This window comes from Abramis brama (genome assembly GCF_963993115.1).
Source record: "Abramis brama genome assembly, chromosome: 21".
Taxonomy (NCBI): domain Eukaryota; kingdom Metazoa; phylum Chordata; class Actinopteri; order Cypriniformes; family Leuciscidae; genus Abramis; species Abramis brama.
In genome coordinates this window covers 20,907,161-20,930,512 of record NC_139983.1, presented here as the reverse complement: position 1 = coordinate 20,930,512, position 23,352 = coordinate 20,907,161, and the positions used below count along the sequence as shown (strand labels likewise).

Below are 23,352 nucleotides of genomic sequence, written 5' to 3'. Positions count from 1 at the left end.
CAAATTTACACAAAGCTTATGTGAACATGCCCATCTTGACGAGTTTCCGACCTAGCAAACATGGTAGGTTATGTCTTAAGTGAACGTAAACAGCTGAGAAAGACAACATGTGTATCAGTAACAGTATTTTGGATACGTGCATTAGTCTTAAAGTGACAGCAGCCTTTCTGCTGTCTGTCTGTACAAAAGACAAGGAAATCACTCACTGCTCTTGACTGAATAGCTTTTATAACTTTAATAATGATTAATCTTTATTTAATTTATACAGTAAAGATTATAAGCAACGTTGTTTTACATTTGATTATTTCTGTTCCTGAGAACTACTGTTAGATACCTGAAAAGCACTGTTTGTTTTGTTTGTTTTGTTTGTGTTTTTGCTGTATTGTATTTAGTTGTGCTGTTGTTTTTAGTTTTATTATTTGTTCTTATTTTCTTTATTTTAATTTGACAGTAGTCCTTTTTTCCCTGAATATACTGTAGCACATACCCAACCATACTGAAACCGTGACCCTAAAACCGTGATAAAAATCAAACCGTGAGTAATTTTAACCATTACACCTCTAGCCCACACGTACATGGTCATCTATGTGATGTAAAAGAAAACGAGAACCATCAGAGCAGGCGACCTTCTTCCACTGCTCCAATGGTGGACGGGGTCATCACAGGCAGTGAGATGCACTGTGTGTTGTGATACATTTCTCCTATGACCATCATTAAAATTTTGCGTGACTTATGCCACAGTAGACTGTTGGCTTAGGCCAGACGGGATAGCATTCGCTGCCCTCATGCATCGATGAGCCTGGCCATAACAATAAGGCCCTTGTCAAAGTCACTCAGTTCATTATTAAGGCTCATTTCTACTGTATCCAACACAATGTTTTTCAAGAACTGATTGTTTGCACACAAAGTTTTATGCACAAATATTAGTATTTGTATACATACATCTCTAAATGAGACCAAATAAATGAGACCCAATGAGTTTTGAGAAAACAATTCATTTTTATAATGACAAACACTAAGCAAACACTTCAAGATGAAGTAGTAGTTCCCCACAGTTAACAAACAATCAACCTGTAAATCAGTTATAATACTGCCTGATTTAGCATGTCTGAAATAGTCCGTATTAAATCCCTAGCTGGTATATCATGCTAAATCAGGCTATAAACACACACTGATGACTAGTTGCAAATTTAATCCTATGAACTATGATATTCATGACTGAATTGATTAATAACAATTTAAGAGTTAAAGTAATTAAAAAAAAAAAAAAAAAAAAAAAAAATTGCGCTCACACTTTTAGATTATGCCTCTAAATAAAAAGAAAAATTACAGGATTCCACTGAGTTTCATTGTAATTTACTGAAATGGATTCTCGGGAAACAATTTATTTCTGAAGGGCTCTTAAATGTCCCCTGACGTTAAGCACTAACATAAGTAATAATCATCCATCACGTCGACGAGCTGCCAGATGTAACCTTTGCTGATTTTAATCTAACATCCTGCCACTTTCCATAACAATTTTTTCAACTTAGAGAAAGGTGTAAAACAATTCAAACTCGGGCTGTAAGTTAGTTAGTGGTTACAGTGCTGTTGATTGACAGTTTGAATGAAAACAGTCACATGAGACAGTTTTGTAATGAAGAGTGTTGAACCCTGTCCTCAGGCGTTTGATTAATTGGGTATGCGATTGCCTTCAGAGGTGTATTCTAAGACATCTTCTATGAGTTCAGAAAGAGCTTCCTGAGAGGTTAAGAGTCTTTTAAAGACTTGTATCATGGTTATGATTTAACTTGACCTAGCTGTGACTCAGCACCTTAAGATTTGCTGACTCACTCGTGCACCACATCAAAGACATTCCCTTTAGATTCTTCTAACAAGAGCTTCTAACACAACAGAGTGGAAATCTGTACTGTAATCACATCCTTCCTTAATCATTCAGGCGTTCTGTGCACAGACATCATGTAAAACCTTGAATAGGCCTAGAAATTCAGTGTGAACTTTCAGAGCAGCATTCAGTAGACCCCTATCCGTATAGGTTAACAGTAATGCTAAGCACACCAGAGTGCTGTCAGTGCTTTAGCGGTGATGCTGAGAGCAGCAGAGTTTTCAAAGTGATTTTGAAAGCTTCTTGAGTGTGTGAGGCAGCCTTCGGGTCAGGTGTTTCACAGTCACACTTTAGAACTATCACCTAACCACAGGAAACAGAGAATAGACGAGGAACTCTGTCTTTGATGTTCTTATTGGGGCTTGAGAGAAATCAAAGGCAAGGTGGAGGATTGATTAAAAAAAATGCAAGGATAAACAGAAAAAAAAAAGACAGACAGAAAAAGGGATCGAGAATATCCTACATCAGATTTGACGAGAAGTCAAGTAGAGGTAGAAAAGATGTAGAGAAACAGTGAGAGAGTATTTTTCAAATATGAATGAGGATACGTCGGACAGTGATGGATAACACACTGACAGGCTTAATTTGTTGCTGCGGTGGGGGGTCAGAGGCTCTGGAATGCAGGTAGTGTGTGTGTGTGTGTGTGTGTGTGTGTGTGTGTGTGTGTGTGTGTGTGTGTGTGTGTGTGTGTGTGTGTGTGTGTGTGTGTGTGTGTGTGTGTGTGTGTGTGTGTGTGTGTGTGGGATATGTGAGCTAAATACATAATCTATTGATGTATCAGCTCCTGGTTTATGCTGTGTTGATAAAGTGGAAGCGCAAAAGCAGATAGGGCTGGAACTTACAATTATTTTTTCAATCGATTAATTATCTTTTTAATTTTTTTTTTATTGTGATGTGGACAGAAAAACATCTCGGGTTAACGACTGTAACCCTTGTTCCCTGAGAAGGGAACGAGACACTGCGTCTACTACGACACTTTGGGGAACGCCCTTAGCGTGAAGTATGAATGAAACTAATCCAATCCTGACTGGTGCTGCGTCATGACGTAACATGGCGGCATACACGGAAGCTACAAAGGGACGCCGGCACAGCTTCTGCGATGAAGCAAGTCGCTCCCAGGCAGGGGAAGGCTCTAGAGGACGCCATGCCTCTGGTTGAATGAGCCAAAGGTGAAGGCAAGCTGCGCACCTGATAGGCCATAGAGATAGTCTGAACGACCCAGTTACTGATGGTCTGTTTGGATGCGGGAAGCCCCTTCTTGGGCGACCCGAAGCACACCAGCAACTGGTCTGACTTCCGCCATGAAGAAGACCTCTTGACATAAATCTTGAGAGCTCTGACAGGGCAGAGCAAATTAAGTCTTTCTTCATCCGCCGTCACGTGAGGTGGAGGATGAAAAGCCTGCAGAACCATAGGCCGTGCCACATTAAATGGCACTTTAGGCACATAGCTCGGCCTGGGATGCAAGATAGCCTTAATGTCGCCTGGAGCAAACTCTAGGCACCCATGAGATATAGAGAGCACCTGAAGATCTCCTACTCTCCTCAGAGAAGTAATGGCTAATAAAAAAGCTACCTTGAGGGAAGGTTCTTGGCCTCAGCCCACTCCAGAGGTTCGAATGGGGCCTTGACCAGCCCTTCGAGAACCACTGCCAGGTCCCATGTGGGAACTCTGGTACGAGCCGCAGGTCTCATCCTCCGAGCCCCACTGCAAACGCGAGATGCCAGCCACAGAATCTTTATTGCAGAGTAGACCCGTTGTTGTGATGAATTTCGACCCCCACCAAATTATTACCCCCCTAGCATTTGTAGGTTTAGGATTAGTTGTGGGGGATGGATTAGGATTAGGGGTGGTGTTAGGATTAGGCAATCAGGTACTGACTTCAACGAGGGGGGTAATAATTTGGCAGGGGGTCGAAATTTGGCACAACACCGGCGTCCCTTTGTAGCTTCCGTGTATGCAGTCACATGTTACGTCATGAAGCAGCACCAATCAGGATTGGATTAGTTTCATTTATACTTCAGATGCATTAAGCTAAGGGCGTTCCCCAAAGTGTTGTAGTAGATGCAGTTTGAGTTCCCTCGAAAGGGAACTGACTATACTAAACCACTCTGATAAATAATAAGACGACAATAAATGAACAACACATATTCCAAATGTGATGCCTGCACTGGTCGTATGTAACAACAGACACAGCATGATCAGTGTAGACTGTTCAAATGACTGTTATTAGTAGACTGTTTTCACACAAAAAATTTAATTCTATAAAAAATTACCTAAAAATAAGATTTTTAAAATTAAAAAAACATGTACTGAAGCCTGAAGGGGTTGTATTCACTATAACAACTGCCTCGCTCTACATTATCCCGCTTATTACATGGCTACCTACCAAATAAATCAATAATTTGACACAAAATATTGATTTAAAAAGGAGTTTATTGATTTAAACTCTGTTATCAAGAAATAACAGACCGCATTCTACATTAGAATTCAACCAAGCCATGTAATAAAAATCTCTAATGAACTGTTCTACTGGCATTAACAGAAGAGTTCTAAAAGTAATATGACGCACTCGCTGTGTGAAAAGTTTGGTTGGAGCAATTCATCACTTTTTCTGACTGTTTATTGTTCGTATAACAGTAATTAAAGACACACTGAAAACAGAATTATGTAGTAATAAATTCAGCTTTTAAATAAAAACAACTAAAATATGTTACCAAAAAGAAGTGTTTGTGTTTAGTACATTTGATATGGATTTAAATTGTTAAGTACATGTATTTATTAATTGGCACCAAGCACTAAAAGAATTGTTAATGGAATCGTTAACCTAAACATTAAGTGAAATCTGAATCAGAACTATAATTGTTAAATTCCTTATGTTTCTCATTCCTAGTCCTAGCATCTTTGAAAAGGTCACAGTAAAGACTAAATATTTACAGTGTTGTCTGTGAAATCCCAAAGCGTTTAGCTGAATATACAAGGCATCTGTCAGGGTTTAGATGGATGCAATCATCAGGACAAGGACATTTCAGGGTATGGGTGGCTGAACTGTCATGGCAGCTATAATCACTACTAGCAATATCAAACCATGCAGAGCAGCAAAATATAGATTCATATGATACAACACTTTCAAACATATTACCTGCTTGATTTTAAACAATTCGGAAATGTCACTGCTTATAAACAAACTGCCAAGCTATGTTATGCAAAGCCTTGTCTATGAAATTGGAATGATGCACTCTTGTATTTGAATAGTGTTGCAGCAGAATGCAGAATTAAATCACCACAGATGTCATCTTGTAGTGAAGGAAAAAAGAAAAAAGAAAAAAATCAACAATGAAAAATATCATTAGGTTTCCTGAATACCCATGCTGAATCTAGTCAAGGTCCAGTAAACTGTGAGCTGAAATTTCATTTCACTGTTGGTTTGTGTATGTTTTCATTAATAAAACACACACACACACACACACACACTGGGAGAGAAATTATGAAAATATGAGTTTAGGGGAATATTACTTTCATTTAAGCGATTTTATTTCCGGCCTCATTATGGCATCAACAAAGTATGAAATTTAGTTTGCGAATATTATTTCTGCTGAGACTTCCTTACCACTTGATGCAGAAGAATTTGCATGTTTAGATAAACAAAATAATAAAATCAAAAGCTCCCATCCCAGGAGTCCCCTAATACTCCTGACAAAAACAATGACTTGGGGACTAAAACAATTGATGAGCCTGAGACTCATTGGCATTCTGTGAGCATTTAACAGGTCTTACTCCAACCTCCTTTTTTTTAATCAGCACGTTGGGAGTGTTCATTGGTGTTTTAATAATTAAATCTTTAAAATACAACTGGATGTGGGTAATGAAGTCTCATTAGGGCTGCTTTTGACGGATATGAAGAGGGTAGGTGTACACAGTATGTGTATCTGTTCATGTGTTGCAGACAGGGGAGGGTAAATCACTCATATCATAATGAGAACAAAATGATATGCTAGGTGTCTAATTGTGCTGTCCACGATTATCTTTATGTCTGGTAGTAAAGACAATGATTTCATTAAGACAGACATCCCAACACAACTCTACAACAGTTGACTTATCAAAATGAGTTAGAAGAAATGTGACAAGTGTTTTTCTGTGCAAAACTCATTATGCAATGATGCAAGGGTGTCAAAATCATTACGAGCTTATTAGCAACACAAGCTAAAAATCAGCCAGCACTCACCTTGGCAAAAACATGATGCATATATGTAATGCAGTTTAGACTCTGTTCAGCAGCACAAAAGAAATTAAATTTAAGACTGACGTGTGCGTGACCCCTTGGGGCCACTGGAAGCATTTGCTCAGTACCATGTGCTCAGTACCATGTGTCCACATGCACGAGTGGACAGATATTAAATGACAGACTATATGTACTGGATGGATGTACCTTGTGTCCTTGGCTATTTTCCACCTCTCTCTGCAAGTCCCGACAGGCCGACACGCTCGGCCTAATGCACAGCGGTGGTTATGGCTGTGTGAATCGCATAGAGAGCCATGGAAGAATCAGAGCATGGAGAACCTCCCTAAAACACTGATAGCAGCTCTCTGAACCCAGCTGTTTATCTGACCGTGTCTCAGAGCAGCAAATCACCATGGAAATACACACATATAAAAGACTTCCTCAAACAGACAAGGTTATTCAGATAAGAGTGAATTACTGCCCACAGGGCTAGAGCAGGAGAAAGATGGCATGGTAAACTCATTCCCTTGACTACTCAGAGTTCAATTTAGACTTTTTAAACTATTGCAGAGAACTCCCAGGATGTTTTTCTGCTCTAAAGAACTCTATCTCTCAGCTGTCACACTGCTAACCAGTGGAAGAACCATGTTGTTCAAACTGACCCCAGGTCAGCACACAATCTCAGCACACACATGTTGGTTCCACCAACACAACATTAACCCTCACACAAACCTGTTGATATCAGTAGATTTAAAGCTAAACCTGATTTAGCTGATGATTTAAGATACTTTCAAATTGTGATGACCACAATGCTATTGCTATTGTATTCATATAAATCTTCTTATACACTACTGTTCATAAGTTTGGGGTTGGTAAGATATGTTTTGGAAAGAAGTCTCTTATGCACACCAAGGCTGTATTCATATATCTAATACAGTAGAAACTGTAATACTGTGAAATATTTTAGTATGTTTTAAAATGTAATTTATTCCTGTGATGGCAAAGCTGAATTTTCAGCATCATTACTCCAGTCTTCAGTGTTACATGATCCTTTAGTAAGTTTTGTAACAAATGTAAAAGTCTTTAATGTCAGTTTTGATCAATTTAATGCATCCTTGCGGACTACATTTTTTAATTTCTTTCAAAAAAAATCTTAATGGCCCCAAACTTTTGAACGGTAGTGGAACTACTACATAACTTTATGCACACTTTAAGACAACTTGCTTTTTGCTAAACAGAATGTTTCATTTTAAATAATGTAATACTATTTGATCTAATAACACACAGATATACTCAGATGTCCCTAAGCGAGATTTTGATCAGTTTTATTGAACTTCGGGGTACAATTCTGTTCCCAAAGTATAGCTATGCATTGCAAACCCAAACACAAATACACAAATAAACAAATGTTCAGAAAAGACACTCTCAGTACACATTTCTAATTAGCTGAGCTGGAAAGCAAGGATTTGTGAGAGGTGTAAAATTAATCAGCACTGCACTTTATGATTCGCAAGCAGCTCAGATTATGAATTAATAATATTTATTTTAAATTCTGCAATAGATATGCTGCAAAAATATGGTTTGATCAAAGATTATGTATAATAATACAGCAATTATAATAATTAACATATTTAAAAATGTTCTCAGGGACACTGGAGTGCTAGCTTTTTCATAAATTAGTTATGCATTTATGTATGTGGATGTATGCAATTCTCACTTTCACAAGGTGGCTGTCTGATAAAATGAGCAGTTTTCAACCCTTATATCACATTTACATTAAGACATTTAAATAAATAAGTGTATATAGATCGGCAAAGTTGTCCTGTAAAGGCTCCAGAAATTTGGGACTGGTTAACGCTTTATTTCAAGGGTCCACTTTAGACATTCTACTAACTACAAGTAACTTGCAACTACATGCCAACTAACTCTTATTAGAGTATTAGTAGACTGTTGGCTTAATATCTGCTAACACTTTATTTTGATGCTCCCTTAAAGGGGTGGTATAATGCCCTTCTCACAAGATGTAAAATAAGTCTTTGATGTCCCCAGAGTGTGTATGTGAAGTTTTAGCTCAAAATGCCCCACAGATATTTTTATATAGCATGTTAAAATGGTCACTTTTTGAGGGTGAGCAAAAACGCCCTGTTTTGTGTCTGTTCCTTTAAATGCAAATGAGCTGCTGCTCGTGGCACAAAGGGCAGAGCTTCAAGAGATTGTGTCCTTTTACCTCACACAGACATGCACTTAACATTTCAAAAACGTTTAGCCTTTTATGTTCAAACCGGATTCAGACAATGATGGAGACGAGACTCAAGAAGAAGTGGCAACATGTAGAATGCAACAGGACATTTCTGAATGGTTAGTTGATGATTTTATGTAGCTTATGTGTAGTTATCTTCTAGTCATTTATTAGCATATTCTGTCTTGATAATCTATAAATCGTGTTCCGGGGGCGGGGTTTATGTAAATTCAAAGGTTGGTGATGTCACTAACCCGGGAGGAATGTCTTGTAGTCCCTACCAGCCGTTTGTTGTAGTCCTTAAAAAGGAATTTCTTTAAAAGCAGATATCTCCCTTTGCTTTGAACTTTGAGCATTGTAACTTTGCAGATGTTGTTTATGCTCAAACAGTAACATTACACACTAACTAAAGTTAGAAAAGTGAAATCATGATCAACCACCCCTTTAAGAGACATTCTACCGACTACAAGTATCTTTGCAAGTACATGTCAACTTATTCTACTAGTACTCTAATGAGAGTTACTGTAGTTGACATGTAGTTGCAAAGTTATATCTAAAGTGGACTATGGAAATAAAGTGTAAACTGTGACTGTAATAGCTGGAAGAGTCATTTGGTTAGGTCTCTTTTTTGAGGGCCCTATGGCAGTGACCACAGCAGAGTGCGGGATTTAGATATAAACAGCCTCCTGGCACTCAGTAGTAATCCCTCACACATCCCTATATCAGGATTCAAACCAACAACTTCTATATGTTAGCAATCGCTGCATTCCCAAAGAGCGCCCACTAATTTAAACACGATTCTCTCCTGCTTCAATCGTAAAGTGTTCAGATAATTTTGCTGAGATTACAGCTAAACCGAATGCAATGCACAGGATGAGCCACTTTAGTTATTTTCCAACCCATTTGGCACAACAGTCCATGTGCCTCTCCAGCAAAAGCTTAATTCAAAAATGACTTATTAGCGGACAACAAACAACACAATGCGTGTAGACCACACAAACACATACAGCCTATTCAAACTAAATCAGGACTTTCTGTAGACGTCTGCAGACTTCTACTGGTTAATTATAATAGAACATTAAAGGGGTGGTTGATTATGATTTCATTTTTCTAACTTTAGTTAGTGCGTAATGTTGCTGTTTGAGCATAAACAACATCTGCAAAGTTACAATGCTCAAAGTTCAAAGCAAAGGGAGACATTTGCTTTTAAAGAATTAACTTTTTAAGGACTACAACAAACGGCTGGTAGAGACTACACTACATTCCTTCAGGGTTAGTGACATCACCAACCCTAAAATTTACATAAACCCACCCCCAGGACAACGATTTATAGATTATCAAGACAGAATATGCTAATCAATGACTAGAAGATAACTACACATAAGCTACATAAATTCATCAACTAACCATTCAGAAACGTCCTGTTGCATTCTACATGTTGTCACTTCTTCTTGAGTCTCTCCATCATTGTCTGAATCCGATTTGAACATAAAAGGCTAAAAGTTTTAGAAATTTTCAGTGCATGTCTGTGTGAGTGCAAGCTGTTGAAGCTCCGCCCTCTGTGAGGGGAGCAGCAGCTCATTTGCATTTAAAGGGACAGACACAAAATGATGCGTTTTTGCTCACCCTCAAAAATTGACAATATTAGCATGCTATATAAAAATATCTGTGGGGTAGTTTGAGCTAAAACTTCACATACACACTCTGGGGACATCAAAGACTTATTTTACATCTTGTGGAAAGGGCATTATACCACCCCTTTAATATAATATTACATTATTATTAATATATGTATATTGTATTGTGTATAAAATTGATGTATATTATGAAGTATATATTCTATAGCCTAATACATATTATACTATTTCAAATATATAGACATTGCTGCATAACAGCATCATTGCATCTTCCCACCTATATGTGTATCACTTCCGAACTGCATTCACAATGGCTCCTACCTGGTGTATGAAGACCTGGGCAGTGCGAGGACTGAGCAGCAGGATGGCCCGTCTGAGCGTGTCCCGGTATCGGTTCAGCTCCTCCATCCTCATCGTGCTGAACAGGGTAGAAAAGACCTTTGTCACATTCCGGTCAACCTGCTGTAGAGACACATCCAAACCCATCCGAGACGCCTGGTCCAGGAATCCACGCATCCCCCGCACATCTGAAACAGGCAGAGCATGAGAAAAAGCAAAAGACGGTGGTTAAAAACCATGGCATCACGGATGTCATGTCACGTTGTGCTCAGTCTAGTGAAGTGGCTTTTTGATGGCTTAATCGTCCATCATTGAGCTTTCGAACCATCTACTCGCAGAAAGGACACTAGAACCGTCTTCTAAAAGGGTCAAAATGTGAGAATGAAGGTCTAGAAAATGAGGTCTAATTAGAGCTATATAGACCAGTCATAAAAATGCACGAATACTTCAACCTAACTGTGCACATTTATGGTCTTCACTTTGAGCTGTAATTAAATTTTCATAGCATGACACTGAGCCAGTCAAAATGTTGTGACGAGCTTAACTTGTCTGCATCTTCTACACTTTCCCTTTCGTCTTTTATTCACTGCTTGAAAAAACAAAAAAAACAAAGCAGAAGAAACAGAATACCTTCAAGAACCTGTCAACGTAAGGAAGCAAAACAGAGGAGCAGAAAATGTTTAGCCCATCTTTAGATTTCAGGGTGCTGACAGCAGCTTTGTCTCCCCTGCAAACAAATCTGAAACCGACTTTTTGTATAAGCTAGATTTTAAGATATACGATTTTTGCAGTGGCCAGACCAGACCAAAATGATCATAAAAACAAAATAAAATAAAATAAAATAAACACAAATTTCTTTAAAAAAAATGGAGATGTATTGATATTACCATTACCTACTTGACAAAGGCTGACAATGAAAATGGAAGATTTCCTAAATGCACAACAGTACTCAACAACAGGAGTACAACTGATTAGCGAATCCATATTTATAATATTCTGGGTTATATTTTCTTTTATCCTGTGTTAGTTTGTTCACATTTTTTAAGGATGAGGGCATGTCACACAACCTTTGCTGTTGACATCTGTCTAATTTTACTAGCATACCAAGTGAGTTTGTGGCAAAATACTGTAGTTTGTTTGGATGTGTTGGGCATCAACAACAAAAATATATTTCAAAAGATATTTTTCTCTTCTGTCTTAAAAGTTGATATTTACGGGCTTTTATTTTATTTTTAAAGTAGCTAAGTAGCTTATTTTTGCAATCCTACTTATCAACAATTATATGATTTATCCTGCTGCCCAACAGAGCTGTGAAACATTTTTGGTTTGACAACTATTGTTGTCAAAAAGTGATGTTTTTGAAATTCTGACACATGGTTAAGCAAAAAGAACGACTGATATATATATATATATCTCACAGTTTCCTTTTCTTTTTCTCTTATTTAATCACAACTTTTTTAATTTCCTGTCACATATCTGCGTTGTATGATAATTTTTTGTTTGTTAATAATAATAATTCTCAAACATATCATCAGATATTATCAAACTTATAAATTGATATTGCCTGTCCTTTCTTCCATGTCTGACATCAAGTCTATCTTTACATTTATTCAGACAACCACACAATCCAGTTTTCAGGGTTATATTGCAACACAGGAAAGCTAATCAGACATCAAGAATGATCAAACATCATATTATTTTGTACTTGGTATACTTGATCATAACTCCCCCTCTGTGAACTGTGGTATACTACAAGCTGTTTCCATGACAACTTACCATCAAAGCACTCCCTTCAAAACAGACTACACGCCCCACACCAGCCTCATGTGCTCTCAGAACAAGAACCAAGAAGAAATTCTAATCATTTGAGCACTTGAGCAAGAAGCTGGACTAAATACACTAATGAAAACCCTTTCAGCATAACTGCCAATAATCTTAGTAAGCTAGTATTATTTATTTATTTATTTATTGCATTTAAATTGTTATTAGTCTCATTCCAAATGCCTGCAGGTCATCTTGATGTATATTAGAATTTAAATACATGCAAAAAAGACAATGAAAACATGAAAAATCAAAAATAAAAATATCTATAATATATGTATAATAATAATAATAATAATAATAATAATAATAATAATAATAATAATAATAATAATAATAATAAAATTAACAATAACAATACTTTTATAAGTATAATATTTTTTTTAATTTTTATATTATGATATAACTACTAGCATTATATACAATTTATAATAAAAGAACGTCTCGGTTACGTATGTAACCCTCGTTCCCTGAAGGAGGGAACAGAGACATAGTCGACGTGTCGAGTGATTGGGATCACGCTTAGGGAGCCTGTCATCTTCGAATATTGATAAAACGAGCCAATGCACATTGGCGTGCGAGATTTGCATCTCGTGCTCCGCCCCGCTGCGGGGAATTTTATTGGAAAATCCAGAATCGTAGTCATGCCAGGCAAAGAGTCAAAATCGTCTTAACACCGCAATAGTCATGTTCCCGCAATGAGAACATGAACTATCCACAAAAGCTGCTTCAGCGTGCTGTAAGCCCAAACACGTGATACAACTATTGTGACCGTCAGAGGGGGACAGGGAACGACCACATCCAGAAACGCACAGGTGGAATGACATCTTTTTTTCAAGACGCAAACGCACCCGTGTTGCTCTTTCAGGAAGTTTTGACTCTCACCAGTGCCGGAGCACACAGGGGAATGATTGCGGCAACACTGACAGGAACGGTGCAGCCTGTACCAGTGAAGCACTCACTTTCTTCGCCCTCAACCGACGGTCAGACAAACAAACACAAAAAGGAATGCTGTTACAACAGCAGTTGAGAGCTCAGAAGGCTTGCGACCACCGCTGCACTCGCGCTGTAGAAACACCAGTGCCGGGAGAGACTTCTGGAAGAAGCACCGACACACTCGCTCGTTGAATATATCAACACTCTTCAGAGACATCGACATGAAGATCGATCGGCTCCAAAGCGAAAGACAAGTGGTGCGTGCATCTGCTTCCGCGTTTATACCCTCACAGCGGGGAGGTGCGTGAGATGCAAATCTCGCACGCCAATGTGCATTGGCTCGTTTTATCAATACTCGACGATGACAGGCTCCCTAAGCGTGATCCCAATCAGTCGACACGTGACTACGTCGAACGTGAGCGACTGAAAGGGAACAACACATTTTCTTCCATGACTCAAGACCATCAACATTTAGAAAATTAATTAGTGAATGGATTAATTAATATTCCCTCAGCCAACAGAGACAAAGTGTTATGAAGCATGTGTTAGTGCTATAAAAATCAACATTTTAACAAAGAAAGTTGAAGGAAACTGTGAGGACTTCTTGAGCAGCTCCATGATAACAGGTCATTTTACCCTACAGGTGATCGAGTAGCACTAGATTAAGTGGCATTAGCAGTGCTTCCGTAGGCTTTCGATAAGCAAAGAGTATTCAAAATACTTTCCAGCAGCTGTTATTTCTGTAGAAGAGTTAGAGATCAATTTGACAGTTTAAAGGGGACATATCATGCCAAATGCACTTTTTTAGCCCTTAAATGCATTTTGTTGTATTTTTGGAGTGTTTAGAAGTACAGAAAATATGAAATTATTCTCTTCAGGTGCTTCGTTGATATCTTTATATTCTGTTTTGGTCATATTTTTCAACCTGTTCCGATTTTTCTGTTATCTATGACGTTTTTTGAACTATTACGTCACAGTATTTGCAGCGGAACTGCCAAATAAGGACAATGACTTCCGGCCCAACACTTCGAGCAATCCGCCATTTTTATTTCTCGCTGCAATTTTGTAGTCCAAGCTAAAGGATGCAGAAGTTACGAGAGGGTAAGTTAAAATGTTCGGTTGTTGGATGTAGTAACCCACACGCTTCATTACACCGTTTAATGTAGATGAACTGCCGCACTTGTTACAGGACGCATGTTTAACTGAAAGAACGAGCAGAGAGAGAGACCCGGTCGCGCGCGCGCTCACTCTCTCTCTTCAGAGCCAGGCGAAAGTGGAAACAAGACATCACCGTCTCCAAACTAGACGCTGTCTTGCTCTCTCTCCCTCGCACATATTAATCAAAATAAATCGACACGGTGGTAAAAGGTCGGAAGACCAAAGTTTCATGTGTAAATACAGTAACACACCATTGCGATACATCCATATGAAGACGTTGTTCTACAGGTTCGTCGTCTTCATTTTCATCTCGCTCCTGCTCCGACTCTGGCTCGAACATGTAAGGCTGGCTGGACAAGTCTTCCGTTGTTGACATTTTGTTAATAACGTGTGAATACAAAGTTTCTGTGCCGCTAGATAATCGTATCTCTGCTATCAAACTACAAAAATGGCCGAACGGGGTGGAGTTGAACCGAGTGTGGGCGGGGTATGAAGTGTCTCAATTGTATTTAAAGAGACCGCACCAAAACGAGTTGCTCTCAGACGCACATCAGAAAAGGGGTAGAAAAGGGGCCTGTGGAGCTATAATAATGAGGAATTCAGACCCAAGCATTGCAGTTCCGCTTTATATAGACTACAAATGTATGATTTATATGTAAAAAGGAACAATTTAAAAGCATGATATGTCTCCTTTAAGAGCAAGACTAAAGCATGCTTGCTACATTAACAGAGCGCGGTGGAGAACGCAAGTCCAGGTAATGGTAAATGTCACTTCACACTGCTATCAGCTGAAGAATTAACTTTAGCTAATACTATACATCAGGATGAACTGAATTTGAATATTTTGTATTTGGATACACTGAACATATTTAATTAATCTCCACCAGCAAACACACCAGACACAATAGCTCAATTTCTCCAAACTCTTGCAGAGATTAGTTTCAGAATACCATTGTAATTCAATTATCACAGCTGTAGCTACAAACTGAAAATAAAATTCAGTCTCTTGAGGATACGGTCACAGAAATATATATATAAAACAGTTGTGTAGACAGAAAGAGCTGAGAGAAGTCTTTTGAGAAACAAATTGGATTTGCTTGAAGAGTGTAATTATATATCTAAAGGCATATACAAGCTGCCGACTCACTGGGTGAGACAGGGGGGAAGGAGGTGTGCAGGGAATCAATGGAGCTCTAACAAATCAACAGTTTGATGTTCCCCTGTTCCTTCATTTGTAATGAAATTATTGGGTTGAAAAACAATAAATAACAATACAAGGCTTGTTCTTGGATTTAGAGCTGCATCTTAAGTAAAACAGCATGATGTTGTGTAACAAATCTACACTCTAAAAAAAAATCCATAAAAACAGGGCACAATGCACTGTATTGAATTCACGAAATTTTCCGTATTTATTTTTTTACAGGTGTTTTACCTGTATTTTGAACTTTGAACTTCATTGCGTTGTGTTTAACGGAAATGTCCGTAAAATTACTGAATAAATGTCTGGGTAATAAGCTGCCAGTACTTTTTCTATTTTACGGATTTATTTTTTACAGTGTACAGCCATATCATGATGTAATCAGCAAGATCTCGAATACAACCCATCTACAAGAACTGCAGTCTGATATAAGCAATATCTTGCTAAGCTAAATAAATGTGAAGCTCTATCACGATATATTCAGAAAAATATTACTGAGGAATGAGATCATTCATTTAAATTGCAGACTTAAAATCACAACAACAAAGACTGTACTAGACCTATATTGCTTCATCATTTCATTATAACCGTACATTAGTTCAGTTTTTTTATAAATGCATCTTCACAAGATGACGTACATTGTGATGAATGGACTGCAGGATTCTTGATCTTTGCATTAAAGGTCATCGACCACAACCTTTCAAAAGATATGTTTAATTGGTTCTACATAGGGTTAGGAGTTATGAAACCTCATCATTTGATCCTCTACAAAGGCATCTAGACAGTTGCTAGGAGATGGTAAAATCATTTCATCTATAGTTTCTTTTCATGATTCTGCTTGTGTCTCAATCCACTGGCCTGTTGTACAGCGATCCGGGGGCTGGGGTGTGAGTATTACTCATGAAGGCCATGGGGAGCACATTTCCTAGAAAGACTTGGAATACTTATGTCCTAATAAATGAGAGAGGGTTTGGTTGACACACTGTTGATTGAGTCCACGTGACAGCGTTGCAGAATCTACAGTCCTGGACACAGTTGCTCATTTAACTGTCTGTGATATGAACTGCCCAGAGACATACCCAGAATGTAAAACAAAGCTTCTGTGTTTCTCTCTTCCTCTCTATCTCACTTAGAGATGGGTTCTCCATGTCTTGAACAGGGAGCCAATTAAAAAAGGGTCATCATCCTCTTGTTCAAAAGCAGGACACAATGACACAAACTCCATTATTACCCCAATGTTCTAACATAAGAGAGAGACTTCAGCATTAACCACTGCATTTTCACAAAGAGCACATCCAGAACATTACAAATAAATGGCAAAAATACAAAACATATGCTTTTAAAATCTTACTGTGGTGAATTAAAAACGGGTTTAATAATTTAAAAAAGCATCCAAACAAAACAATACAATAACAACTGACAAAAAGTGGGGGTGGTTGCAATGAGCGCACGACGAATGGAGTAAAACAAACAAAGTCTTCAATCAAAATCCAACTAGGAAGCATAAAGGAGAATAACAAGGAGTAAAGATACACAACCATGTATAACACAAACAATACTGAAAACAGAACCAAGGGAAATAAGGGCTTAAAAACACAAGGAGGCTAATCAACGCAACTCGAAACAGGTGCATAACATAATCAGTGTCCCTAGAAAGCCAAACTAAGACACAAAGAAACTAATGTTACAGTGACACACACAGGGGATGCGTCCAAAATCGCATACTCTCTTGAGTAGGTACTTATTTTGAATAAGAGTGATATAGTGTGTGTGTGTGTGTAGATGAATATAATCCGGACATACTACATTCGCCATGTTGTCATTATCATGTGACCACCAGCGTCAGTTGAGTCGCTTCACTGTCATTCATAAATCCTCTCCTGTGGCCTCATGGGACAGTAAAGCATTTATCGTATGCACACCTCAAAATCACGCCGGAATTAGTAGGTCATCCGAGTACTTTTTGCCTACTCTTTTATGAGTACTGTGAATTCAGATATACTCCTTTTGTCACATACAGTTTTTCGCCAACTATATAGTATGGAAGTATGAGATTTCGGATGCAGCCATGGCCTATGAATATACTCATATTTATTTGCCCATATTTTTTAGATAAAGATATGTTATTATAGCAACACTATGAATCGAAATAGTCATCATCAGACATCATCATCACAACAATTTGTGTGTGTGTGCAAGAAAGAGAGCAAAAGAAATCACTTCTCAGAACAAGTGGTGCGGTGATGAAAGATGCTATCCGTTCTACACTAGTGAATAAAGCGAAAGGACACATTACTCAGCGGCACGCTTAAAAAAGGGACACTCGTAAACTCTGGGACTGCTCAGCTAAATCCAAAACATCAATTAAACTGAGAACTCGCTTGCAAAACCAACTTTCGCAGGTCTATGGGCCAGCTTAGTGTTAATAAATTACATAACACAAAAAGATCTCAACATTAAGACGTTTTAATAGACTCACTTTATGGAGGCTGGACGTACACAAAAATACTGTAAATACAGCTCAAGAGAGAACCAGTTGCCAAGAAACTGACAGTCCCACTATAAAAATCTCCACCTTCAGGCATTACCGTTCTTATTGCTTAACCGTTCCATTCCGTGCTGATCCGGTCCAGCCGGTACGGATATGGTTTCATTTTCTACTGTGGAGCTGATAACAGAACTCTTTGAAATGTAATACAAATGCGTCAGTTGATGCCTTGGCAATGCAAGCGTTTACAGACGATATGAGATGTAAATAGTGACCGTGTTATGGAGGATGATCAGATATTTCTTTTAATTTTATTATTAATTTGCGGTTAACTTAGCTCAAATAGTGCGCTTAGCCAGTTACAGAGAAATTGATAGCAAGGCAACAGACAAGTGACCAATCCTGAGTGGCGACATCAGTAGGCCCTACATACATTCGAGTGCCGTGCCGAACCAAGCTCAAGTGAAAATATAAACAGAACCTTTCCTTGTAGCTCTTAGAAAGCACAGAAGTTTACCGAGGCCATCCAAACATTTATTTAAAAAACGAATAGTCTTTTATTAGATCTTGAACATTATTCATTTAGAACAGCATAAACCGATAAATTAGCAAAATCAATTTTGTCTGAAAAGTTACTACATAAGTGTCTTGAATTTTAGAGACAAATAATTAACTTCAAACGCTATATGAAAGCCTTTCACACAGCGATCCTTCAAGGCTGTTTACTGCTCCTTCTAAAAATAATAGCACCAAAATAAGTTGGCTAGAGTAAATCAATGCAAATAATGAGATGAGTTTCTGCAATGCTATTTAAACAGACATAATTAGTGATAAAAAAAATAAAAAAAGTCCACAGCATTTAACAAGCTTATTTAGAGGTAAGGTAATGGTACTTATTTTCTAGATATGTGTGTAGTTCATGCCTTTAAAGCCCTTCACGCAAATCATAGCAACAGTTAAAGGTAATTCAAAGTAATTGCGGAATACATACATATATACACACACCTACATATATACACCTTCATATAGTTATATATGCCCATATACCTAATAATAGAAATATTAATAACAATAATAATAATAAAATGTCTTAGGCATATACATACTGTCAGGGTGTGCGCAGGCAGAAGGCTCCAATTCAAAGTGTTTACAAATATAACTTCAGTGATATACACTTGTAACGAGGTTACATAAACGAGAACAGACAAAGACTGACTGAACAGAGGGAACTAAATACAGACACTGATGAACATAAACCAGGTGACACAGATGAAGGTGATTGACAAGACACAGGTGAAGATGATGAACTAATGACGGTAGACATGGCAACGGATAAGTGGCGGGAAAACAAAAGACATGTGACTAAATAGACTAAACAGGAACACAACTGTTACACGTACATGCCCTACACATACATAATATACTAACTAGTAAAATGCAAAACAATGCCACGAATATATCAGATGTCTTTATCCTTTACATTTCCTGATATATTAATACAGGTTATAAGTATATTCGGAGGGTATTCAATAATATTGATACAAGGATGATACAGGTATGCATGTTCTACGTAATATAGGTAATTGGTAAGACATTAATTCACCTCTCAGGGCACACTAATGTTTAGGAATTCTGTAATGGTGCCAAATATTAAATTTAAATTTAGTTATTTTGTGTTTGAGGATAGCCGTCTGTTTTTCTTTGATAATATGGTCTATTAATCTCTGTTGCCATTATGTAATACTGATTTTATTTTTATTTTTCCAATTGATCAAAATTATTTTCTTGGTGATAACTAGAGACAGAAGTAAGGGTGATGTATGTTCCAGTGGAGGGTTTATTTGTATTGTGTCTCCTAGAAGACATAATGACGGGTTTGCCGGGATATTAAGTTTAAGGTAAACAGATCATTTTCCTGTAATTTCTTTCCAAAATTTGGTAACGGGGGGCAAGACCAGATGGCATAAAAGTAATCATCTTGTGTGAGATTGCAGTGTTCGCATTTGTTTGATTCTGATAATCCCATTTTAAACAGTTTATGTTGGGTTAAGTGTGTTCTGTGTATTACTTTAAATTGGATTACTTGTATGTATAAACAGTTTATGTTGGGTTAAGTGTGTTCTGTGTATTACTTTAAATTGGATTACTTGTATGTTGGTATTTCTACTTAAACAGAAATTGACATCTGTGACTATGTTAAGGTCATTTTCCCATTGTTTAATATTTATTGAATATGTTGTATCTGTATTTATTAATATAGTGTATAATTTGTAAAGTATTTTTTTTGTGTTGCTGTTTTTGTTTTTGTTTTTCAATAAGAGGTGGAGTTTTAGGAAGAAGGTTGCCAATCTTAGTTCTAATAGCATGGCTAATTTGTATGTAATAAAAATACTGATCTTTGCCTAAATTATATTTTTCTATTAATTCAGAAAAATGTATGAAATTATTATCCAAGAACAGATGATGTAAATATGTGATGCCAGCAATTTTCCATTTTTCATTAATAAGTGAAGATTTATTAATGGTAAAATTTGGCTCGATGTCATGGTGCAAAGGACCCCAGGTTGATTTTACTCCGAACCATCCCTTTAATAATCCAAATACTTATGCTGCCGCATCATCGTTTTGAGGTAGGAAAGCCCTGGGATGTTTTATTTTCAGATGCTTCTGCATAGAAGTTGTGCTCCTGTGGTTTTACAGACTGTGTAATGCACCATTTAATTTGGTCTCTGTTTAAAAAAACACATACTTTAGCCACCATCATTGGGGATGACCATAAACAGTGCAATGAATCGACGCATTCCATGCAAATCGACTAATTTACGTAATCAACGTAATCGATTACAGCGATGCGTCATTCCAGCTATACTGTAAGTGCTTGAAAAAGTGCTTGAAAATGAGAAATGATAGTAAGAGTGAGAAAGACCTACTTACTCAACTCAGAATCAGATCGAGCCCTAGATGCATTAAGAGTTAGTTATAAAGCCGATGCTTTAGAGTTTTCTCACTTGATTCACATATAAGCAATTAGGTTGTAATACAAAGCGAGAATCAGTGAGTATATATTAAAGATCCATAAATTAACTTAATATGAAGTCAAGGTGCATGCAGACACTATATCTCTCACATCAAACACTCTCTAACTGTTGAGCCACTTTTCTGGTATTTCATCCACCTGAATCGGAGTAACAGCTCTTTCAGATCAGTTTTCCCTGCTTTCAGATTCTGGGTATATTTTTAACACACCCACAGCCTGCATGATTTTCAATTTGTACTGCCAGTGTTCCTGCACCAGTGTGACAGAAGTGACGAGAGCAGAACTGAGACTGAGATCTCGGATAAATGATTTTTCTCTTTTTCAAGCAGATTCATAATGTCAGATCATTTACGCACTGCTCCTCAAATGTCACTGCGTTTTTGCTGGTCTAAAACCAGTTCTCAGTGTATCTATTTTTAATATAGAATGAGCTTGTGAACATTAGCATATTTTATGAAATTGTGGTTTTGTTGAAAAGTTTAAAGGCAAAGGTGTAGATTTGTAAAAAAAATAAATAAATAAAAATAAAAAAATATGAAAAGAAAAGTTGTGAGACAAGTGATTATGCCTATTTTTGTTCAAGCCATCACAGTTTTGAGTGATTATAATAGAAGCACTGAGTGTTATGTTTTCATCCGTATAATGAAAGTATAGATCTTGAGAATCGCTTCAACGATTTACATTGTCTAAAACACCAGAAAACAATGCAGAAAAACATCAATTTAATTTTATTTTTTTTCTCTTTATTATTCATTTGTACAAAAGTAGAAAAATATAGACAGACTAAACAACAGGCAGACAGATGGACAGATAGATACACAGAAATATAGAACGATAGACAGACAGATAAATATTCTAAATAAACCCAAATGGTAACACTTTATTTTGATGGTCCCTTTTGAAGATTCTGTTGACTATAAATAACTTTGCAACTACATGTCAACTTATTCTAACCATAACCCAACCAGTGTACTAATACTCTGCTAACACTCTAATGAGAGCTATAGGTGCAACGTTACTTATAGTCAACAGAATGTGTTGAAGGGTCCATCAAAATGAAGTGAAACCAAACAAATGAACAACAGCATGTCCTACCAACCTATGCCCTTGCCAAGAAGCCTGTTATCAATGCGTATTTCACATCCAGAGTGACTGGAGGGTGTCATGTTCAGTGCTAAGAGCTCTGCACCACCATCAATCATGTTATACGTCTTGATTGGGGCTTTTCCTCTGACCTCTGTGATACGGTTTGAATGATGTTACCTGCTCCAGGGTGCTTGGCGCTCTATGACTCATCTCAGCCCACTGTCTGAACCTGCCTGAAGCCGAATTCAGTAGCAGTTGTAGCCCTAGCATACATGCTGAGCTATTTACAGCGCAGTTTAGCTGAATCCATTCTGAAATACTGTAGACGTGGACCACAAGGGAGCTCTGCTTTGACTGTGGGGATCAAAATGCCCCATAGTGGTTGTGAGATGCTTTTCATCAAGACCTTTGAATCCAAGATGGCATACTGTTAGCACAGCAAACCACCCAACCCCAAAGCAAAGAATGAGCTATGGGCTACAGAGACTTGCTTGGGATAATGGGGATTTTAAGAAGATAAGATGGGAACAAAAGGAGATTTGGCCTGCATGCTGGTTCTAGTTCACTCAAAAATGATTCTGTCATCATTTGTTTGTCCACGCAATAACAAGCTTCAAAAAGCACCATACAAGTAGTCCATCTCATTTGTGAGCTATATTCCAAGTATTATAAAGCACAATGAAAGCCTTGTGAGGAATAAACCATAATTTAAGCTGTTTTTCACTGATAATCTTCCCTTCCAGCAAGCTGTTATACACTGATCATTGAGTCTATGAGCTGAATTAGAGAATCACATCAGACCATGAACAAATCACTCAAATCTCAAAGTACTGATTTATTCACAAATCAAACATTGTTATTTTTTCTCATGAAGCCATAGGGTGGATGTCATGTTAAATTTTTGTTTGATCCTCAAACAAATATATCATATGGCTTCAGAAGACTTGAAATAAACAGCAGTGCAGTTGTATATCAATTATGCTTTTATGGTGTTTTGTCTCAAAAAGAGCAATAAATACAAAGTTCTGTCATGAAACTCTAGATGGCACAGGCTTATAGGTCCTTAACTGAACCAGCTTGCAATCACATAATTCTCTATAGGGCACAGCTAATTGGTTCCTGCTGTATCAGTAGCCAATTAGCTCGCGTGTTCAATAGGGGTGGGAATCTTTAGGCACCTCACAATCCGAAAAAAAAAGTAAGCTCATAATCGATTCTGAAATTCTCAAAATTGATCCAGAATCGTTGGAGAGAGAATCACGATGCATCACTTATTTTTCCCACCCCTAGTGTTCAACCGTCAAAT

At 37.6% G+C, this 23,352-nt stretch overlaps 1 protein-coding gene across 4 annotated transcripts in view; it reads right to left on the bottom strand.

The window, feature by feature from the left end:
* Positions 1-23,352, bottom strand: part of grid1a (glutamate receptor, ionotropic, delta 1a) — a 282,852-nt gene that overhangs the window by 89,053 nt on the left and 170,447 nt on the right. For all 4 annotated transcript variants that reach the window (XM_084097715.1, XM_084097713.1, XM_084097716.1 and 1 more), the window contains exon 4: positions 10,305-10,510. In XM_084097715.1, the coding sequence (XP_083953841.1) occupies positions 10,305-10,510 (206 nt within the window). The remainder of the gene's footprint in view (positions 1-10,304; positions 10,511-23,352) is intronic.